The 21239-nt window shown below is 46.1% G+C and overlaps 1 protein-coding gene across 2 annotated transcripts in view; it reads right to left on the minus strand.

The window, feature by feature from the left end:
* CLINT1 (clathrin interactor 1) overlaps positions 1 to 21239 on the minus strand; it is a 93815-nt gene that overhangs the window by 55180 nt on the left and 17396 nt on the right. For both annotated transcript variants that reach the window (XM_073649875.1, XM_073649876.1), the window contains one exon: positions 855 to 959. In XM_073649875.1, coding sequence (XP_073505976.1) covers positions 855 to 959 — 105 coding nt within the window. Of the gene's footprint in view, positions 1 to 854; positions 960 to 21239 lie in introns of those variants that run through there.

Genomic DNA, 21239 nt, shown 5'->3' on the forward strand with positions numbered 1-21239 from the left:
TTTCGCTTCCAGTGGATGAAGAGGTGTCCTGGTCGTGTGACGTACAGAGGTGCAGTAATCGGAGCCGTATAGTGTAATGATCCCTGCACTGATGTGACCAGGGCAACTTTTTATCCACTGGAATTATAAAAAAAAAAAAAAAAAAAAAGAAATTAAAATCTTAATGAATTACAGCAAGCAGATATATTGTAACGGCGAAGAATTGATACAGAAAGCAAATGCTGTATAACGTTTTATGACCTAATGAATAACCTATAGGCTGCATTCAACAGTCTCTTAGGCATGAGACTGTTCAGATTGGGATAACAGCGGACATTGCGGTCTTGACTCTGACTGTAAAAAGTCGGATGTGTGAAATTTGTGGTGAATTTGCAGTGATAAAACAAGTTGTGCAGATTTTCTAACCAGAGAAATAAGTTGCATGATACCTACCGATCATGCACTTGCCATGCTGCCACCGCCGCTCGCCTTCCGATGCAAAAGTGCTGCCGAACAATCCTTTTTTTTTACCTTTAATTACTGGACCACGCAAGTGCATAACATGAGGACATATAAGAAACGCTGGTGAAAGTCACTGGTCTGGATTATAAAGAACATGTACCCATCACATAATGACTGACTTCGTAAAAAAGTGCAGAATGTATCGGGTGAACGCACAGCAGACACGGTGGTGCGGGCACTCAATGGCAGGCAGGATCATCCCTAGCTGTCAAACTAAACAAGAATTGCATTTCTATTCTCTGTGCAGACCATGGGGGTGAGCAAAGTTTCCAGCTTCTGCCCTCCGTTCTCCAGAGAAGTTGTAGCTGGTAGAGAATCGCCTCACTCCTCCCGGGAAATCAGCCATTACTTACTTGGCTATCTCTCCCATGAGCTGCCCAGAAGGTCCCCAGGGGTCATCGTTGGTCGCCTCTCGAACCTTAGACTCTATCTCTGAATAATTCATCACCACATTGGTGCTGTGAAAAAAAAAGAGAAAACACAGGTGATTAGCATTAGTCCTGAGCCGCACACAGAGACTTAATAATGACACCGCTGGGCTCCTTAATGAGCTGCCTCGCCAGCACGGGGACGGGCCGCGCTTAGTACTGCCGATACCCTGAGGACACCTTACAATGCATTTAACTTAGCTTCTTTTTTCCCCCTCCTTTTCCATTAGGATCTTGAATACAAATGAGAGCAGGGATCACATCACCCTTGGAAATAAACCGGCATAAATGGCTTGTGGTCAAAATAAAACGATCATACTGAGAACGTGAAGATTTAGGGTAGCAGGATGCCCGCAGGGGAACGGTGCTCCGCTCTTACTGGCAAGGACTGCTATACAACAGGCAGACGAGTATCTGCACATATATTACAGGACATTAACCGTTCTCGTGGTAAATGGATCGTCCTGTCGCACCTTTACTAAACGAGGACCTGCTGCTGGCAGTGGGATAATTACCGCCGGCAGTTGTAACCTAACCGCAAGGTTTTTATACAGTAGCCACTGCAGGAAAAAATGTGGTACAACGTGGTGCCCACTCAAATAAATGGTTGATCATATATTCTAGAATTGCACAGCGCCCCACAAGCCCAGACCCACAGACCCAGCCCCACAAACTCACCCATTAAAAAAAAAAATCCAGCCTTTTACCATTTATTTCTTTTTTTAATGCAAGGTTCTTAGTAGAAAAAAACCCATCTCCGCCCCTATAACCATTTTCGCATTATGTCAGGTACTGATAAAAGGGGTTTGCATCATGGTCAGTCTTCAAGAGCACACTGCTCCCCGGCCTCCTGACTTGAGAGCAGCGCTTACAAACTAAAGAGCAAACAACTTGTAAGTGTGAGCTTGTTGCCTAGGAAACTGGCCACTACTGAAAAACTGCAGGAGGAGACAGGTATATTCTTGACAAAAGAGAATTTCTGACAAGAAATAAAACTGCAAAGTTGCAAAGAGGACGAGACCACTCTTAAGTTGCTGCAGGCATTAAATGGAAAGATTCCCTCTATCTTCCACTTCTGACATTTTGCGTATCGTCCCCCATCGCTTTGGGCAGAAGTCTCTGGTATTGAACAACAAAGAGACTTCATCTATTAGTGCTTTTCTGGAGGAAAAGTTTTTTCCTCTTCCGGGTTCACGCAACAATGTGGCTTGGGTTTCAGTATTCAGATGATTTTGGCAAATTTTTATCAATGCCGACTTTTAGAAGTGGTCACAAAGTGTTCGCACCAGGGCACTCTAGTATCCTAGTGGAGCACAAAATCTGAATAATTATTTTTTCACACAGTTAAAGACCAAACTACTAGAGATGAGTGAATCAGAACTTACAAGTACAGGACACTGAGTGTCCGGTGCAAAACTCCCATCACGGACTTCTACAAGTCTGTTTTAATGTTTGGAGTTCTGGAGAGCGCGCGCGAAAGAGACAGAGCGCGCGGGCGCGAAAGACAGAGCGCGCGGGCGCGAAAGACAGAGCGCGCGGGCGCGAAAGACAGAGCGCGCGGGCGCGAAAGACAGAGCGCGCGGGCGCGAAAGACAGAGCGCGCGGGCGCGAAAGACAGAGCGCGCGGGCGCGAAAGACAGAGCGCGCGGGCGCGAAAGACAGAGCGCGCGGGCGCGAAAGACAGAGCGCGCGGGCGCGAAAGACAGAGCGCGCGGGCGCGAAAGACAGAGCGCGCGGGCGCGAAAGACAGAGCGCGCGGGCGCGAAAGACAGAGCGCGCGGGCGCGAAAGACAGAGCGCGCGGGCGCGAAAGACAGAGCGCGCGGGCGCGAAAGAGAGCGCGCGGGCGCGAAAGAGAGCGCGCGGGCGCGAAAGACAGAGCGCGCGGGCGCGAAAGACAGAGCGCGCGGGCGCGAAAGACAGAGCGCGCGGGCGCGAAAGAGAGCGCGCGGGCGCGAAAGACAGAGCGCGCGGGCGCGAAAGACAGAGCGCGCGGGCGCGAAAGACAGAGCGCGCGGGCGCGAAAGACAGAGCGAGCAAAAGGCAGAGAGCGAGCAAAAGGCAGAGAGCGAGCAAAAGGCAGAGAGCGAGCAAAAGGCAGAGAGCGAGCAAAAGGCAGAGAGCGAGCAAAAGGCAGAGAGCGAGCAAAAGGCAGAGAGCGAGCAAAAGGCAGAGAGCGAGCAAAAGGCAGAGAGCGAGCGGCAGACTTAAAAATGACAGGACTGTGCAAGATTATATTCTTTAAAAAAAAAAAAAAAAAAACAAACCGAAAAATAGCAAAAACGGGCACATTCATTATTTTTTAGAGCGGTTCTGCTCCGAAATGTGCCTCAAAAGCGCTTGGAAAAAACTCTTCCAATTCATTTCTATAGCAAAATCGACTTTGCTGTACATGTGAGAAGTTCTTTCGAGTGTATTTTTTTAGTGGTTGGCCATTTTGCTGTGCAGGCAACAACGTGGTCCCTCCTACGGCTATTCTTGCCTTCACAGCGGATGACCGGGAGCGCCACCGTGAAGGCAATAATAAAAAGGGGCTTCAGCATAAAAGGTTTCATGGCGGCCATATTAGTCAGTACGCAGCCTTCCTTGGAACCGAATCTGGCAGAAAACCACCTTAATTTTCGCTTTTTTTTTTTTTTCTGCATTTAGGATCACCCGGCAGACATTGAGTTAACCCTACGTGGCTTTAATCCAAAGCAATTAAATCCGAAACACATCTTGTAAGGAGGGGACCCCGGGCTTTCTCTTCCTTTCCCATGTAAAGCTCAGACCTCATTCTGCGCCATACCCAGGGTCCCGGTGACCTCAGCGCAGGGAAGGAATTTACGTCCAGATGTGGAGGACTTGTTAGGAGGAGGCCGAGCTCCTCGTTAGCATAAAACCTTGTGTGATTGATATGGATGTGATATTGGAGGATACGCGGCGAAGTCGAAAGGAGGCGCTACCCGCGCGGGTTAAGAGGAAAATCACGAGACTTTTTTTTGGGGGGGGGGGGATTTAGGCTGTGGTGGCAGGTCCTTGGCACCCCTTCAACTTTACGTCTCAAGGAATTAGGTTTGCGTGACAGGAAATAAATCAAAAAGGGGGGCGAACGCGCGGCTCCTGAGCATATGGATTCTGACCCTGTTCTGGGAGAACAGTAAACCCTCCGCACTGTGGGAGACCCACAAAACTGACAGGGTTTGCAGTATGTAAGCACATTCGGCATATGAAACCTGCCTCGCGGGAAACCTCTTGACTGCAAGGAAGATAAATTATTAGCGATACACCAAGCTTCATTACACCGGGGCCATATCCGCTCCATATATTACTACATAACCCAAGCATGTCAGGAGCGTTACAGCATGTCCCAAGCCAGAACAGAGACCTCCACAGTCACAATCCATCTACCATTTTTAGGTTTTAGAAAACACAAAGCTATGGGGGGCACCCTGCCTGACATAAGGGTATAGGATCTAGCAACCAATCCCAGCGCAACTTTCATTCCCCCAGGGCGGTTTAAGAAATGAAAGCTGAGCTCTCATTGGTTGCTATGGGCAACTGAGTTCATCAGCTAAGGAAGGCCTAAAATGGCTGAATGAGGCCTATCCATCAATGCAAAAAAGAAAATGGTCTCAAAAATGAAAGTTGTGAAAAATTTTGATAAATAAAAAGGTCCATGATAATAAATACTCGCGTGTCTTAGGAGTTCATGCTCTTAAACGACAGGGCTAACCGGAAATTAAATGGGAACCCCCATTATAATATATTTGTTAAAGGGGTCCTTAAACTATAATAAAAACAGATCCCACCTGAAATCGCCATCTTTAAATCACATTTTGGTCAAAATCTACGAAAATTTTTAAAGAATGTCGCAAATCCCATATGAACCTCCATCTTTGGACAGATTAGAAAACCTAGATTTGTGAGGTAAATTTGAAAGAAGATCTCACGTGAGCCGCCATCTTTAGTCACATTTGGGCTAAAATCTACAGAAAACGTTAGATAAATATTGAAGAATATTGCAGATACCATCTTTAAAATTTACCTCACATTTTATTTAGTAGATTTTACCCAATATCTGATTAAAAATGGCGGTTCACGTGGGGTCTGAAATATTCTTCAAAACTTACCTCCCATTTTCATGTAGATTTTAACTCAAATCTGATTAAAGATGGAGACTCACATTAAATATTCAATATGGTGTCAAATTTACCTCACAAATCTATTTTATTTTGGATCAAAGATGGCTGTTGATATGCCGTCTGCGACATTCTTTACCTCACATTTTAAGTATATTTTAACTAAAATCTGATTAAAGATGGCGGTTCAAGTGGGATCTGCAATACACTTCAAAAGTTACCTCAAGTTTTCTGAAAATTTTAAACAAAATCTGTGAACCACCATCTTTAACCCCTTCAGGACCCAGCCTATTTTGACCCTAAAGACCTTGGCATTTTTGTCAATTCTGACCAGTGTCCCTTTACGAAGTAAAAACTCTGGAACACTTCAACGGATCCTAGCGATTCTGAGATTGTTTTTTCGTGACATATTGGGCTTCATGTTAGTATTAAATTTAGGTCGATAATATTTGCGTTTATTTGTGAAAAAATCAAAAATATGGGAAAAATTTTGAAAATTTTGCAATTTTCAAATTTTGAATTTTTATTCTGCTAAACTAGAGAGTAATGTGACACAAAATAGTTAATAAATAACATTTCCCACATGTCTACTTTACATCAGCACAATTTTTGAAAAAAAAAAAATTTTTGGTAGGAAGTTAGAAGGGTTCAAAGTTCATCAGCAAATTTTCTTTTTTCCAGCAAAATTTGCAAAGCCATTTTTTTTAGTGACCACATCACATTTGAAGTCCCTTTGAGGGGTGTACATGACAGAAAACACCCAAAAGTGACACCATTCCAAAAACTGCACCCCTCAAGCTACTCAAAACTACATTCAAGAAGATTATTAACCCTTCAGGTGCATCACAGGAACTAAAGCCACATGGAAGAAAAAAATGAACATTTTTATTTTTCTAACAAAAATTTTCTTTTAGCCTAAATTTTTTAATTTTCACATGGGTAACAGGGTAAAATGCATCCTAAAATTTGTTGGTCAATTTCTCCTTAGTACACTGATACCTCATATGTGGTCATAAACCACTGTTTGGGCACACGGCAGGGCTCAGAAGGGAAGGAGCGCCATTTTACTTTTTGAATGGAAAATTAGCTCCAAAAGTCAAATTGCGCTCCTTCTCTTCTGAGCCCTGTCATGTGCCCAAACAGTGGTTTACGACCACATATGAGGTATCAGTGTACTCAGGAGAAATTGACCAATACATTTTAGGATGCATTTTATCCTGTTACCCATGTGAAAATTAAAAAATTTAGGCTAAAAGAAAATTTTTGTGAAAAAAAAAGTACTTTTTTGTTTTCACAGATCATTTTGTGAAGCACCTGGGGGTTCCAAGTGCTCACTATGCATCTAGATAGGTGCCTTGGGGGGTCTAGTTTCCAAAGTGGGGTCACTTGTGGGGGAGCTCCACTGTTTAGGCACATTAGGGGCTCTCCAAACGCAACATGGTGTCCGCTAACAATTTGAGCCGATTTTCCATTCAATTTGTTAGCGGACACCATGTCGCGTTTGGAGAGCCGCTGTGTGGCCAAACATTGGAGCTCCCCCACAAGTGACCCCATTTTGGAAACTAGACCCCCCAAGGCACCTATCTAGATGCACAGTGAGCACTTGGAACCCCCAGGTCATTCACAAATTAATCCGTAAAAATAAAAAAGTGTTTTTTTTTCCACTTTTTCATTTTTATGAATCAATTTGTGAAGCACCTGGGGGTTCCAAGTGCTCACTATGCATCTAGATAGGTGCCTTGGGGGGTCTAGTTTCCAAAATGGGGTCACTTGTGGGGGAGCTCCAATGTTTGGGCACACAGCGGCTCTCCAAAAGCAACATGGTGTCCGCTAACAAATTGTCGGCTCAAATTGTTAGAAGACACCATGTTGCGTTTGGAGAGCCGCTGTGTGGCCAAACATTGGAGCTCCCCCACAAGTGACCCCATTTTGGAAACTAGACCCCCCAAGGCACCTATCTAGATGCATAGTGAGCACTTGGAACCCCCAGGTCCTTCACAAATTAATCCGTAAAAATAAAAAAGTGTTTTTTTTTCCACTTTTTCATTTTTATTAATCAATTTGTGAAGCACCTGGGGGTTTCAAGTGCTCACTATGCATCTAGATAGGTGCCTTGGGGGGTCTAGTTTCCAAAATGGGGTCACTTGTTGGGGAGCTCCAATGTTTGGGCACACAGGGACTCTCCAAACGCAACATGGTTCCAATTTGTTAGTGGACACCATTGTGTAGTGTATGTCAGGTTGGTGTGCGGTGTGGTATATTGTAGTGTATACACCACACACACACACACACACACTACAACACACACACCAACCTGACATAGCCTACTAAGCTGAGTACGCCCTAGACTGGGATGAGTGGGACGGGCGGGACATTTTGTGTGCTGTGTGCGTGTGTAAAAAAAAAAAAAAAAAAAAAAAAAAAAAAAAAAAAAAATCGAAACTTTATTATAGTGTGAGTGTACGTGTGTGGGTGTATGTGCTTGGTGTAACCTTCTGCAGTCACGTGTGGGGGCTGTCAGGCGTAGGGGGGCTGTCAGGCGTAGGGGGGCTGTCAGGCGTACGGGGGCTGTCAGGCGTACGGGGGCTGTCAGGCGTACGGGGGCTGTCAGGCGTACGGGGGCTGTCAGGCGTAGGGGGGGGGCTGAAGAGATGGAGGAGCCAGCAGCTGCAGCAAGGGGGGTGATCACTGGGGCAGGAGCCGGCAGTAGCAAGGGGGGTGATCACTGGGGCAGGAGCCGGCAGTAGCAAGGGGGGTGATCACTGGGGCAGGAGCCGGCAGCAGCAAGGGGGGTGATCACTGGGGCAGGAGCCGGCAGCAGCAAGGGGGGTGATCACTGGGTTTGCGGGGGGGGGGGATGATCACTGGGATGGGGGGGTGCACACTGGGGATGGGGAGTGAACACTGGAGACAGGGGGGGTGAACACTGGGGACAGGGGGGGTGAACACTGGGGGGGTGAACACTGGGGACAGGGGGGGTGAACACTGGGGACAGGGGGGGTGAACACTGGGGACAGGGGGGGTGAACACTGGGGACAGGGGGGGTGAACACTGGGGACAGGGGTGATTATTGGGAGGTGGGGGGTGATATCACTGGGACTGGGGGATGGTGGGTTTGATCACAGGAGCAGGGCATTTACACTGAGCCTGCTGCTGCTGTGATCACAGTCCACCGGCTGTCAGAAGGAGAGCAGCAGCCGGTGGATGAAGACGTGGGAGAGGGAGCAGAGGGAGCGGAGGTCGGGGTGCAGGTATGAAAGTGGAGGGGGGGTCGGGGCAGGGTGGAGTGGAGGGGGGGTCGGGGGGGAGCGGGGGCAATACTACCTGATGCAGATCAGCGGCGGCAGCAGGCGATCAGCGGCGGCAGCAGGCGATCCACGGGGGGGCAGCTGCAGAGGGTCCACGGGGGGGCAGCAGCAGAGGGTCCACAACGGCCGGCACCCGATCCATGGACGGGCAGTTGCGGCCATCATTAAAAACTCCCTCCACATCTGATTGGGGCTAGTATCCATGTGACGCTAGCCCCCCAATCAGATCTGGGGGGAGGGGGGGACAGAGGTGACACTCCCCCCAGCCAATGGCTGATGCTGTAAGCATCAGGCCATGCCCAGATTTAAATATTACACCAATTTTCATTGGTGAAATATTTAATTCATACCGATTGGCAGTTTCATTAAAAGTGAAAATGAAACAGCCAATCGGAGGGGTCCCAGGCACGGGGGGGTTAATCCACCCCCCGGGGGGTCGACTTCAGGATGTCCAGTTGCAGTAGCAACTGTGACACCTGAGCGACCCCGCTCGCAGGCGCTGCAGGGGGTCTTTCCCTCCATGTCACAGACGCTGTGACATGGGTCGGGAACGAACTGTTTTCCATGTCACAAACGGTGTGACACGGGTCGGGAAGGGGTTAATCATACATGGATTAATACCTACAGAGGTCGGTTTTTACAAAATATTGCTTTGCCAACATGGTACTGAATATAACCTAGCCTCTAGTCACCACCAAAGCTGCAGTCCACAGATTCACACAAGGCGTTTTGTCGCCATTTTTAGCAGCCAGGTGCAAGTCTTAAGTGTATAGTGAAATGTCAAGAGTAGGTAATACACACAGGGTTTCGTTAGGGCCATTTTTTGTGGATTTTTTTTTTGCTCTGGGTAAAGTGTTTTTTTTTTTTTCCAATATGACATGTAAAATGTCAGGGAAAAAATGTCTCATCGCTCTCAGAAGTTTTGTGATAAGTGTCTGGTGATCTCGGCAGGCGGATGGTAGTTTTGTGGTGCGTGGCGCGACTGGATATTCCTGGAAGGAGAGGATGCAATCGGCCAGGTTTCCAGGAACCATTTACGCTGCATCACTTTTCTCACAAGCCTCATTATTTATTTATAATGCTCCGGTCCGGGGCGCAGCTCTGGTATACATGCGGCAAACATTATAGACACACAGGAGCTGACACACGCTCAATGCCAGTCTGCTTTACGTAAAGGCCACCGAAAAATATAACTCCCTGTATTGTCCTCTTATTAAGCACACATTTTTATTACTTATCCCTATCATTATTTGCTAAAACGTTCTGAAAATTTAGACATTTTAGGTGCTGTCAATCAGAAAAAGAGGATCATAAATGAGAATAAAAACAAATATCTGGTGTAATACCAAACGCATACACAAGAGGGCGGCACTCGACAAGTTTCAATCACTGACTTTACGGTGCTAGTAGCCCCGTCAGAGAGGAAGAACGGGGTCTCTAGCGTCCCCTACTGGAAGTAACAATCTTCAAAGTTACTGTCAACCCTTTACAGAGCAGGCGATTTTACCTTTTATTTTTTGCACTTTATTTTTTTCTCCCCTTCTTCGATTTTTCGAAGCTTTTACGCCACTTTTGCGGCGTCATGGGGAGCAGATGGAAGCCGATGCTCGAATGCTCTGGCGATAGCTCCATGGAAATGACGCCGACAGTGATTGGCAGCGGTATCCATTCACATCTCCATCCGCTCCTGTATACGATGAAGTCTGGAATGTCAGCTGTCCGTACCAACGTCTGGCCGACGGTTATCTCGGCTGAATGTTGGCTTTAAAAAGGGGTATTCCCATTTCCAAGATCCTATCCCAATATGTTGTATATATTAATAATAATATTATTCGCAAATACCTCCAATTAGAACTGTAGTATAGTTTGCCATGTCACTTACCCCATGTGCAGGGCATTGCAGTTGCAGCTTAGGTATCCATGGTTATAACCACTAAGAGCTAATATAACTAACTGTCACTATAGGAGTGGTCATAACCATGGATACCTAAGCTGCAACTGCAATGCCCTGCACATGGGGTAAGTGACATAGCCAGTCTGAAGAACTTAGATGTTTTTCCCTACGATTAGTGTTTTTGGCCACCAAATGTGAGAGTCCTCCTCGGGAAAGAGCAGTCTGACCGGCAGGTTGGGGACATCTGACCCCGACAGCCATCGCTGATGGGGCCGGTCCTATAATTGCGATACATCCCTGCCACGGTTACACAGACGTTTCTTCAGCTGCGATGGGGAAATACATTTGCGTGTACATCCGTGCAGCACATGAAAAGTTGTGTCTCGTCTGCCAAATCTGTAATTACTGCTCTAATTGCGTAATAATTGTAGATCATTACTGCGGAGCTTGCGGTGTCAAACAGCCGAATACTTCAGGCAATAGAAAAGCAGCCATCGGGCCGGCAGCGTACACATCAAGCACTTCTTGTGACCCAAAACTTGGTTACTTGGCTCAGCGCAATCCAAATAAATGGTGCCCGTCGCCTGCAACGTCTATAATTAGCCAAGAAAACATTTACCTCCGCGGCTCCGGAGAGATCAGACGCTCGGCTTTAATGTTTTCTGCTGTGACGTCAGAGGTAAGAAGACAAGAATGACCCAGAAGGAAGGGTGGTGGCCAAGGGCGTAGGCCGATCACCCATAGGTAGAGCTGAAGACCTCTGTGAAGATGGAAGAGCACTCCTAGAAGAGGACCACCCAGAGGGACAGGCGAGCATTGGATAAATGGTCAAATTTAAGAAAATCATCTGAATCCAAATATCAGCAGATTCGCTCATCTCTACTCATTAGCCATCATTTATCTCAAAGTTCATCTTCTCGCACTTATCGATGGGAGCAGTGGACCTCGAACCGACCTCATTTTACTAATTACTTTAAATTCTGCGCCAATTCATCAACATATATACATTTACAGCAGTCAGAGCTCCTCTTTTCTGATACACCGCTCCAAATTCCCTTAGAAGAGGATATGCTGTTTAGGTACAGCCGCCACTAGAGGGAGTTAATGAGATTACTGCAGACAGATCAATGCATATTAGTATGAAAACTCCCTCTGGTGGTGGCTGCCGGTAGCCATCATATCTTAGTTGAATGCAGAGGGGAGCTCAAATCATTATAAAAACTTTCTGATCGCTGGGGGGCTGACTGCTGGGACCCTACAAATCCCAACAACCAGGGCGTGGTAAATAATACGCACTGGCGCTCCATTCGTTCTTAATGGGAGTGCAGCGATTGGAAGGTTATCCTCTATCCCATGGATTTACTTCAATACCCCTTTAAGATCAAGAGGGGACTGATTTCTGGGACCCTTAACTTGGCAGGAAACCATTGCTCAACTCCTCCATAAACAGAAATGCTTGGCTTAGCTAAGGAAAAAGCCTCTGCCATACCCCTCTGGCGGTGGCTTATCTCCCTTAAAAATAATAGGAGTGCGTATTTAAATTCAAAAATCCTGATACTTCTCTTTTATGACATCATCTGTGAGTGACGAGAGACACACTGACATATTCGATCCACCTCGGGACTTGCAGCAATTTGTGTCCAGGGACAAGATGTAACTAGGTCATTGTTCACACCGGCACACCCCAGGGAGGGGACTGTGTGCTTACACCGGGCATTCACACCTGACCTAATGCAGACGTGCCCCGGCCTGACCCTCCCACCTAAACTTCTGAGCTAATCCCGTATTGGTAAAGGTTGTTTCACCTGGAAAAACAGGAAATGTGATATTACACAAAAATCTCTCCCGCCTACCCAGGGCCCCGATGACACAAAACAATGGCCGCCCCTGTTATACCACACTGTGAGATCACACGAGTGTCCAGCAATGCAAACAGCACAGTACAAGCGGATATGGCAGCACGGTGGCTCAGTGGTTAGCACTGCAGGCCTGGGGTCCTGGGTTCAAATCCCACCAAGGACAACATCTGCAAGGAGTTTGTATGTTCTCTCTGTGTTTGTGTGGGTTTCCTCCTGGTTCTCTGGTTTCCTCCCACACTGCAAAGACTTACTGATAGGGAATGTAGATTGTGAGCCCCAATGGGGACAGTGATGATAATGTATGTAAAGGGCTGTAAAATGTGCACTATAGAAGGGAGTAAAATAAATAAAAAATATGGAAAGTGCAGCTTATCAATACGGTGGAGGTGCAATACCACACATGGCCACATACAGTTCTGGCACTGTTGATGAATTAAAAAATAAATAAATAATGATTTAAAAATAGCTTTTTTTAACCTTCGCAGGACTCCCAGAATACTGATCTGGCCATTTGGGATTTGCTCATCTCTGATTGTTAACTTGTTCTTAAAAAGGTAAATAAATATATATTATTTTTTATATAGATCTATTTTTATACATAAAAATAGATCTATATAAAAAAATATAATATTATTCTATTTTTTTATATAAAAATCTAATATATATATATATATACATACATACACAAAGATATAATAATTTATATATATAAAAAAATTATTATTATTTTTTTTAAATATATATATATATATACACAGTACAGACCAAAAGTTTGGACACACCTTCTCATTTAAAGATTTTTCTGTATTTTCATGACTATGAAAATTGTACATTACACTGAAGGCATCAAAACTATGAATTAACACATGTGGAATTATATACTTAACAAAAAAGTGTGAAACTACTGAAAATATGTCTTATATTCTAGGCTCTTCAAAGTAGCCACCTTTTGCTTTGATGACTGCTTTGCACACTCTTGGCATTCTCTTGATGAGCTTCAAGAGGTAGTCACCGAAAATGGTTTTCACTTCACAGGTGTGCCCTGTCAGGTTTAATAAGTCGGATTTCTTGCCTTATAAATGGGGTTGGGACCATCAGTTGTGTTGTGCAGAAGTCAGGTGGATACACAGCTGATAGTCCTACTGAATAGACTGTTAAAATTTGTATTGTGGCAAGCAAAAAGCAGCTAAGTAAAGAAAAACGAGTGGCCATCATTACTTTAAGAAATGAAGGTCTGTCAGTCCGAAGAATTGGGAAAACTTTGAAAGTGTCCCCAAGTGCAGTTGCAAAAACCATCAAGCGCTACAAAGAAACTGGCTCACATGAGGACCGCCCCAGGAAAGGAAGACCAAGAGTCACCTCTGCTTCTGAGGATAAGTTTATCTGAGTCACCAGCCTCAGAAATCGCAGGTTAACAGCAGCTCAGATTAGAGACCAGGTCAATGCCACACAGAGTTCTAGCAGCAGACACATCTCTACAACAACTGTTAAGAGGAGACTTTGTGCAGCAGGCCTTCATGGTAAAATAGCTGCTAGGGAACCACTGTTAAGGACAGGCAACAAGCAGAAGAGACTTGTTTGGACTAAAGAACACAAGGAATGGATATTAGACCAGTGGAAATCTGTGCTTTGGTCTGATGAGTCCAAATTTGAGATCTTTGGTTCCAACCACCGTGTCTTTGTGCGACGCAGAAAAGGTGAACCAATGGACTCTACATGCCTGGTTCCCACCGTGAAGCATGGAGGAGGAGGTGTGATGGTGTGGGGGTGCTTTGCTGGTGACACTGTTGGGGATTTATTCAAAATTGAAGGCATACTGAACCAGCATGGCTACCACAGCATCTTGCAGCGGCATGCTATTCCATCCGGTTTGCGCTTAGTTGGACCATCATTTACTTTTCAACAGGACAATGACCCCAAACACACATCCAGGCTGTGTAAGGGCTATTTGACCAAGAAGGAGAGTGATGGGGTGCTACGCCAGATGACCTGGCCTCCACAGTCACCAGACCTGAACCCAATCTAGATGGTTATTGGTGAACTGGACCGCAGAGTGAAGGCAAAAGGGCCAACAAGTGCTAAGCATCTCTGGGAACTCCTTCAAGATTGTTGGAAGACCATTTCCGGTGACTACCTCTTGAAGCTCATCAAGAGAATGCCAAGAGTGTGCAAAGCAGTCATCAAAGCAAAAGGTGGCTACTTTGAAGAACCTAGAATATAAGACATATTTTCAGTTGTTTCACACTTTTTTGTTAAGTATATAATTCCACATGTGTTAATTCATAGTTTTGATGCCTTCACTGTGAATGTACAATTTTCATAGTCATGAAAATACAGAAAAATCTTTAAATGAGAAGGTGTGTCCAAACTTTTGGTCTGTACTGTATATATATATATATATATATATATATATATATATAATATATTCACCATTTTCACCCGCGCAGATAAACTCACCGGTGGGTGAGCTCAGATATGATGTATGCAGCAGGTGCTATTACATAAACCTGCTCAAATCCGATCATTCACCTAGATCAAATTTCACAGCCAGGTGGAAAGGGTCCAGCAGCGGAAAATGGTGACGGAGTTAACCCCCTACTGCCCATAAAACACTTCCCAGCCCCTCCAGGGCTGTATATGAAATCTTGGAATGTAAAGACTGACTCAGCGGCTCCATCTAGTGGTGAGGGTAGAACTTTTCCCACGCTTAAAGGGGTTGTCGGAGGGTCCGGCCTGCCGCTCCATTTTGTAATGGGGATTGAAAAAAAAAATCTCCGTTCTGCTGATCCTAGTGTTCGGACCCCTATCAACTATTCTGTGGACAGCCCCTTTAATCATGGGACTTCCATCCATAATCGCCAATAGCTGGGACCATACAAGTGACTGGGTGGGTCGGCTAGCTTGGTACATATAGGAAGATCCAGGCTATGTAAGCCCCCATATACCTAACCTGATCTGTATATATTGCACTAGTTTGTGACCTGGTCTACGCCTACGACGTCACTCGGGAAGCGTTGCGCCAGCCCCTGGACATGATATAAGTCAGCCATTTGTGAAGTTACTGAGCAGAAACCTGGAGGCGCAGCATTTACTGCGATTTCACCAATTCACGAGACGCGATGTAAAGAACTGGTCTATCAGCTTTACACCACAGCGTCCGGGCTGCTGCAGCATCTCTGTGAGGACATGGTCCATCTTTGTCTTATGGTTCCACAAAAGGTTATATATAGATATAAAAAGGTACTGAACCTTTTGGGGCTTGTTCACATGTTGCATTTTTGACACTTTTTTTTCCCTAGGGTAAAAAAAAAACGCATCAAAAACGTACCAAAATTTGCATCAGCATTTTTGATGGCAAAATAGAATGGGGCTCTTTTTTTCACAGAACTTTATGTACATGCATAAATAGAGAGACAAGAAGGACAGTGAAAAAAAAACGCAGAAAAGACGCATCAAAAACCACAGCAAACACCACAGTTTTTGACGCAGCTGATTCCCTGCCAGAAAATATGTTTTGCAGCAGATTTGTGATGCTGAAAAACCCAACATGTGTGAACGTAGCCTTACGCCGCTTATTTTTTCCTTGCGGATTTGAACCATCAACGTGTTTTGCAGCGGGTCAATTCTTTCATCATTTTTCGCCCTTTAAAATAAATGGGGGAAAAAAGTGCATGTAAAAATGCTGTGTTTTTCCAGCCTACACTCTGGTTTTTGGTGCAGAAAAATCTACTGCAAACAGTCTATATTATTTCCGGTACCGGTGCTAATCGTGTCCGTGTGTGTCATCCTTGTACACCATCAGTGTGACACGTACTGGAACATAATGCAGAATAGAAATGATAGATGTGCAAAGAAAGACAGAAAGATGTCCGTGAGATATATAATTAGTGCCATGCATGTATAGTTTACTGTACCTGTATTTAGCAAAAAATATAAAAAAAATAAAAAAAAATGACGTGGGGGGTCGTCCCTATGTTTAATAACCAGCTAAGGGAAAGCAGTCAGCTGTGAGCTGGTCTCATTATGCTAGGTAGGACCCAATAACCATGGAGCTTTCCAGCCTATTGTCAGCCTTCAGCTGTCTGATTTGCCTTTTTTGGTTCTTAAAAATGGGGGAGGACCCTAAAAAAAAAAAAAAAAAAAAAAAGATGGGGTCCCCCCCCCCCTATTTTAATAACCCACAAAGGGGGCTAATATTAATAGGCTGGGAAGGGCCATGGATATTGTCCCCTTTCCAGCCTATCAGGACCAGCCCTCAACCGCCCCTGGGCTTGATGTCAGCTAACATCAACCCCACAATTCCATTACCCTGATTGGCACCAAGCCAGGGCAATCGGGAAGAGCCGAGGCTAAGCACCAGAATTGGAGCGTCTAATGGATGCGCCATTTCTGGGGCGGCTGAGGGCTGGTCTTATTAGGCTGGGAAGGGGACAATATCCATGGACCTTCCCAGCCTACTATCAGTCCCGAGCGATCTGCTTTGCTGGTTATTAAGACTAGGGGGGACCCCACATCATTTCTAATAACCAGCAGACAGTTGTGAGCTGATAATAGTCTGGGAAGCTCCATGGTTATTGGACTCTACCCAGCATAATAAGACCAGCTCACAGCTGCTTTCCCTTAGCTGGTTATAAAAATAGGGGGGGCGCCATGCCATTTTTTTTTTTCATTTATTTATTTATTTGCTAAAGACATGTACAATAAACTACACACGGATGGCACTAATTATATATCTCATGGACATCTTTCTATCTCTCTCGATCTTTGCACATCTCACACCTAAAACATCTGTCATTTCTTTTCTGCATTTTATTCCGGGATGTCACAAGTTCGGCACACAGATGTCATACTTTATGTCATCCGTGAGCACATATGCGGGACTTATTGACGGACTGTAGGTCACATGATCCATGTGAACACACGGACACGTGCGCAGCCCTATAGATTATAATGGGTGTGCGTGTGTAAGGGTCACCACATATACTGGAAACACTGAGGTGTGAAGGGGGCGTCAGACTGGATTCACAAATCTGTCTGCCATGGTCTGAGCACGGACCGTGTTGCACGGAAGAGGCTGCAGAGTTTGGGTCAGGAGATCAGAGGCTAGTCCGTGCTCAGTGAAAAATCCTTGGTGTTTTCGCACTGAAGGATTTCAGCTTTAGAAGGGGTCCCTCATTTCACATATAGGAGTTACCATAAATGAGAAGGGCTACAAAAGGTTGTCCCCTTCTCTGGAGGACCCATCACGTCCATAGATTTCAATGAGCACAATGCAATGCTTCACTTCTCCTGCAGGGGCACTGCAGGGCAATTGAACACTTGCTGCAGGATTTCCACGTTGATCACAGTTGATCTCAATAGTAAGAAAAACACAACAACATATTTTTGGGGATCTGGCTAATAAAAAGGGATTATAAAAAGCAGACAACTCCTTTATGACCCCTGGCAATGGATGATATAACCCCGGGATGTTAGCGCTGTCATAGGACCATACAACGCACGTCAGGTCAATGTGACCCCCCATCGGAATAACGTGTGCCGAGGAATATTGAATTCTTACCAATTTTTATTTTGTTGCATAAATAGTTAATGGCTGTCGGGGGAGGTAGAAGCCATTTCCTCGGCCGCAGATAAGCCACATTACTGAAATATTATCACTAGCAGCAACCTCGGGTAAGTAAAGGGCAGTGCTGCTTACACCAGCCGGTAAGCCTTTAATCAGACTATGTGATCAGCTTCTTAAGTCTGGAGTTCACGCTGCCATCAGAATGTTTCCTGGCGTGCCACCTCTGTGAGACCGTGGTCCATCGTGTGATCTGGACACATGTGATGGTGACAGGTCTTATCAGTGGAAGCTAATCCCAGTGCAGGGAGGAAGGGGGAAGGCAAAAAAAACAAGTCCTGCAAGTATGTTTACTGCCAAGACTCAGGCCAGGAAGCAGAAATCGTCTGCATTGTAGCTTTTTTGTCTATGGTGAATGGTTTCTTTGTTTTAAGCCTTAAGGGTATGTTCACACAGGGTGTTTTTGGTGCGTTTTTTTCAGCATCAAAACTTGCTCTCTTGGCAGAAAAGACGACTCGCTAAAAATGCAGCTTTTGGTGCGTTTTACTGGATCCCAATGTTCAGCTTTGCTTCCACCACAGAAGCATGAACACAGGTCATCAATGTAAGACCATATGTAAAACCATATTGTGACGAAACAGCTTCTAATCTTAATGAGCCAGACGTCTAGATTAATGTGTGTGACGTCTTCACACATATTAATTAGACTTACAAATTTAACAGTGGGTGAGGTGAATTGGTCGGGAATAGTTTACCTAAGCCATTGGCAAAGCACTGAGTTTGTAAGACACTGTTTACTTTCACACTATGGTCAGCCATTGAGTTGCTCAGGGCATTGTTCAATTTCACACCTTGGTCAGCCACAGGTATTGTTCAATCTCACACCTTAGTTGGCCAATGTTTACGGTGTATGCATCACTAATTTAATTAAAACTGTAGTAATCCTAACTGCCATCTCGGGTGACCAAGACAAGATGGTTTAAACTTAAGAAAATCACAGGAATAGGGTTTCACATACTGCTGTACTTGCTTTTGTTCACTAAAAACACAGCAAAAACTGATACTTGTGTTTTTGCACCACTCATTGCTTTCAAAGGGTGAAAAACACTGAAAGAAGTGACATGCTCTATTGTGCAAAAAAACATGCAAAGTACAAAATACTGAGGACAAGAAAACCAAACGTGTGAAAGATTTCTGAAATCTCAGACTCAGCTGGTAGTGTAAAATGCAGCTGAAAATTTGCATAAAAAAACCACAAACGTTTTTGCATCTCCCGACCGCAGGCGACGCTGACCTCCATGCGGCTAGGGTGGCTAGGGAGCAGCGCTGCGGGGCAGGATACTTCTGCTGCAAACGCCCGCTCATGTCCCGGGTTCTCGCAGCGGAAGTAGCCGCACAGGCAGCGCCGCTCCCCGGTCCTCAGCAATACGATTCAATGATTGGTCGCGATCTCTCGCCGCGACCAATCACTGATCTTGGACCAAAAGTTAAACACCGCTGTGTTGATTGGTCGCGGCCTCTGCCCGCGACCAATCACCGATTTGGGCGCCACATTTAAACAGCGCCCGCGACCAATGACCGATCTTGCAGACACATTTAAACACCGCTGTGCTGATTGGTCGCGGACGCTATTTAAATGTGGTGCCAAATCGGTGACTGGTCGCGGACAGCGTCGGCGACCAATCAGCACAGCGGTGTTTAAATGTTTCTGCAAGATCGGTGATTGGTCGCGGCCGCTATTTAAATGTGGCGCACAAATTGGTGATTGGTCGCGATCTTCGGCCGCGACTAATCACTGATCTTGCCGCAAAAGTTAAACACCGCTGTGCTGATTGGTCGCGGACGCTATTTAAATGTTGCGCCCAAATCGGTGACTGGTCGCGGGCGATTTTGAACACAAATGTCAGGACCTTAGTAACACCATGCGGCTACTGTCGGGAGATCAGCGGCTAGGGTGTCAAGGGAGGACCGGGGAGCGGCGCTGCGCGTCGGGATACTTCTGCTGCGAGCAGTCGCTCATGTCCCGGCTTCTTGCAGCGAAAGTAGCGGTACAGGCAGCGGCGCTCCCCGGTCCTCACCAATACGATTCGCTGATTGGTCGGGTGCGGAGACCGCGACCAATCAGCGATTTTGGCGCCACATTTAAACACTGCTGTGCTGATTGGTCGCGTCTGGCGTCCGCGACCAATCAGCGAGTTTGGCGCCAAATTTAAACAGCGCTCTGCTGATTAACCGCGACCAATCAGCGAGATTGGCGCAAAATTTAAACAACGCTATGATCTCCCGACGGCAAGTGTGAACGGAGAACCGAGGAGCGGCGCCGCCGGTCGGGATGCTTCTGCTGCGAGCAGCCGCTCATCTCCCAGCTGCTCGCAGCGGAAGTACCCGCACAGGCAGCACCGCTCCCCGGTCCTCACTAATACGACACTGATCGGTTGCGGCCGCCGGCCGCGACCAATCATCGATATGGGCGGCAAATTTAAACCCTGCTCTGCTGATTGGTCGCAGCCGGCCACCGCGACCAATCAGCGATTTTGGTGCCAATTCGGAACACCGCTCTGCTGATTGGTCGCGGTCACCGGCCGCGACCAATGAGCATTATTGCCGCCAAATTTAAACCCCGCTCTGCTGATTAGTCGCGGTTGCCAGCTGCGACCAATCAGCAGAGCGCTGTTTAAATTTGGCGCCAATCTCGCTGATTAACCGCGACCAATCAGCAGAGCGCTGTTTAAATTTGGGGCCAAACTCGCTGATTGGTCGCGTCTGGCGTCCGCGACCAATCAGCGATTTTGGCGCCACATTTAAACACTGCTGTGCTGATTGGTCGCGGACGCCAGACGCGACCAATCAGCACAGCAGTGTTTAAATGTGGCGCCAAAATCGCTGATTGGGTCCGACCAATCAGCGATTTTGGCGCCACATTTAAACACTGCTGTGCTGATTGATTGGTCGCGGACGCCAGACGCGACCAATCAGCGAGTTTGGCGCCAAATTTAAACAGCGCTCTGCTGATTAGTCGCAGTTGCCGGCCGTGACCAATCTGCGATATAGGCGCCAAATTTTAACACCGCTTTGCTGATTGCGCCTGGTCAGCCGCATACCTATTCTAGAATACCCGATGCGTTAGAATCTGGCCACCATCTAGTAGCTTTATAGGGCTGATACAATTTGGATAAAGGGGATGATAATGAAAATATCCGTTTCCGTGAAAAAAAACGATTTGTTCAATATTGGCTGATGCAGTTTGGGCCGTCAACGAAGATCTAATGAATAACAAAACACTGACTGTCACTTCCAAACAGAAAACTGGTGTGTACAGGTGCTTACTAAGAGTAGTCATCTCTATACATAACGCACAAATAAGGTGTCACATGCCGTCCGCCTGTTGTCAAGTGCCATCCACCTCTGGCAGCAGAAACACAGATTACAGGACGTCGGGGTGAGTCTTTGACAGACATGAACGTCAAAGCATACAGAACAGAGAAGTGGACTTTCAGTTCGGGGCAGGTGAGCCATTGGACAATACATGGTGGAAATGAGACAAAGGAAGTTCCAGCACCTATAAT

This window comes from Phyllobates terribilis, unplaced genomic scaffold (assembly GCF_046119375.1).
Source record: "Phyllobates terribilis strain yellow unplaced genomic scaffold, ASM4611937v1 Scaffold_10__3_contigs__length_209671492, whole genome shotgun sequence".
In the NCBI taxonomy this organism is placed as follows: Eukaryota; Metazoa; Chordata; class Amphibia; order Anura; family Dendrobatidae; genus Phyllobates; species Phyllobates terribilis.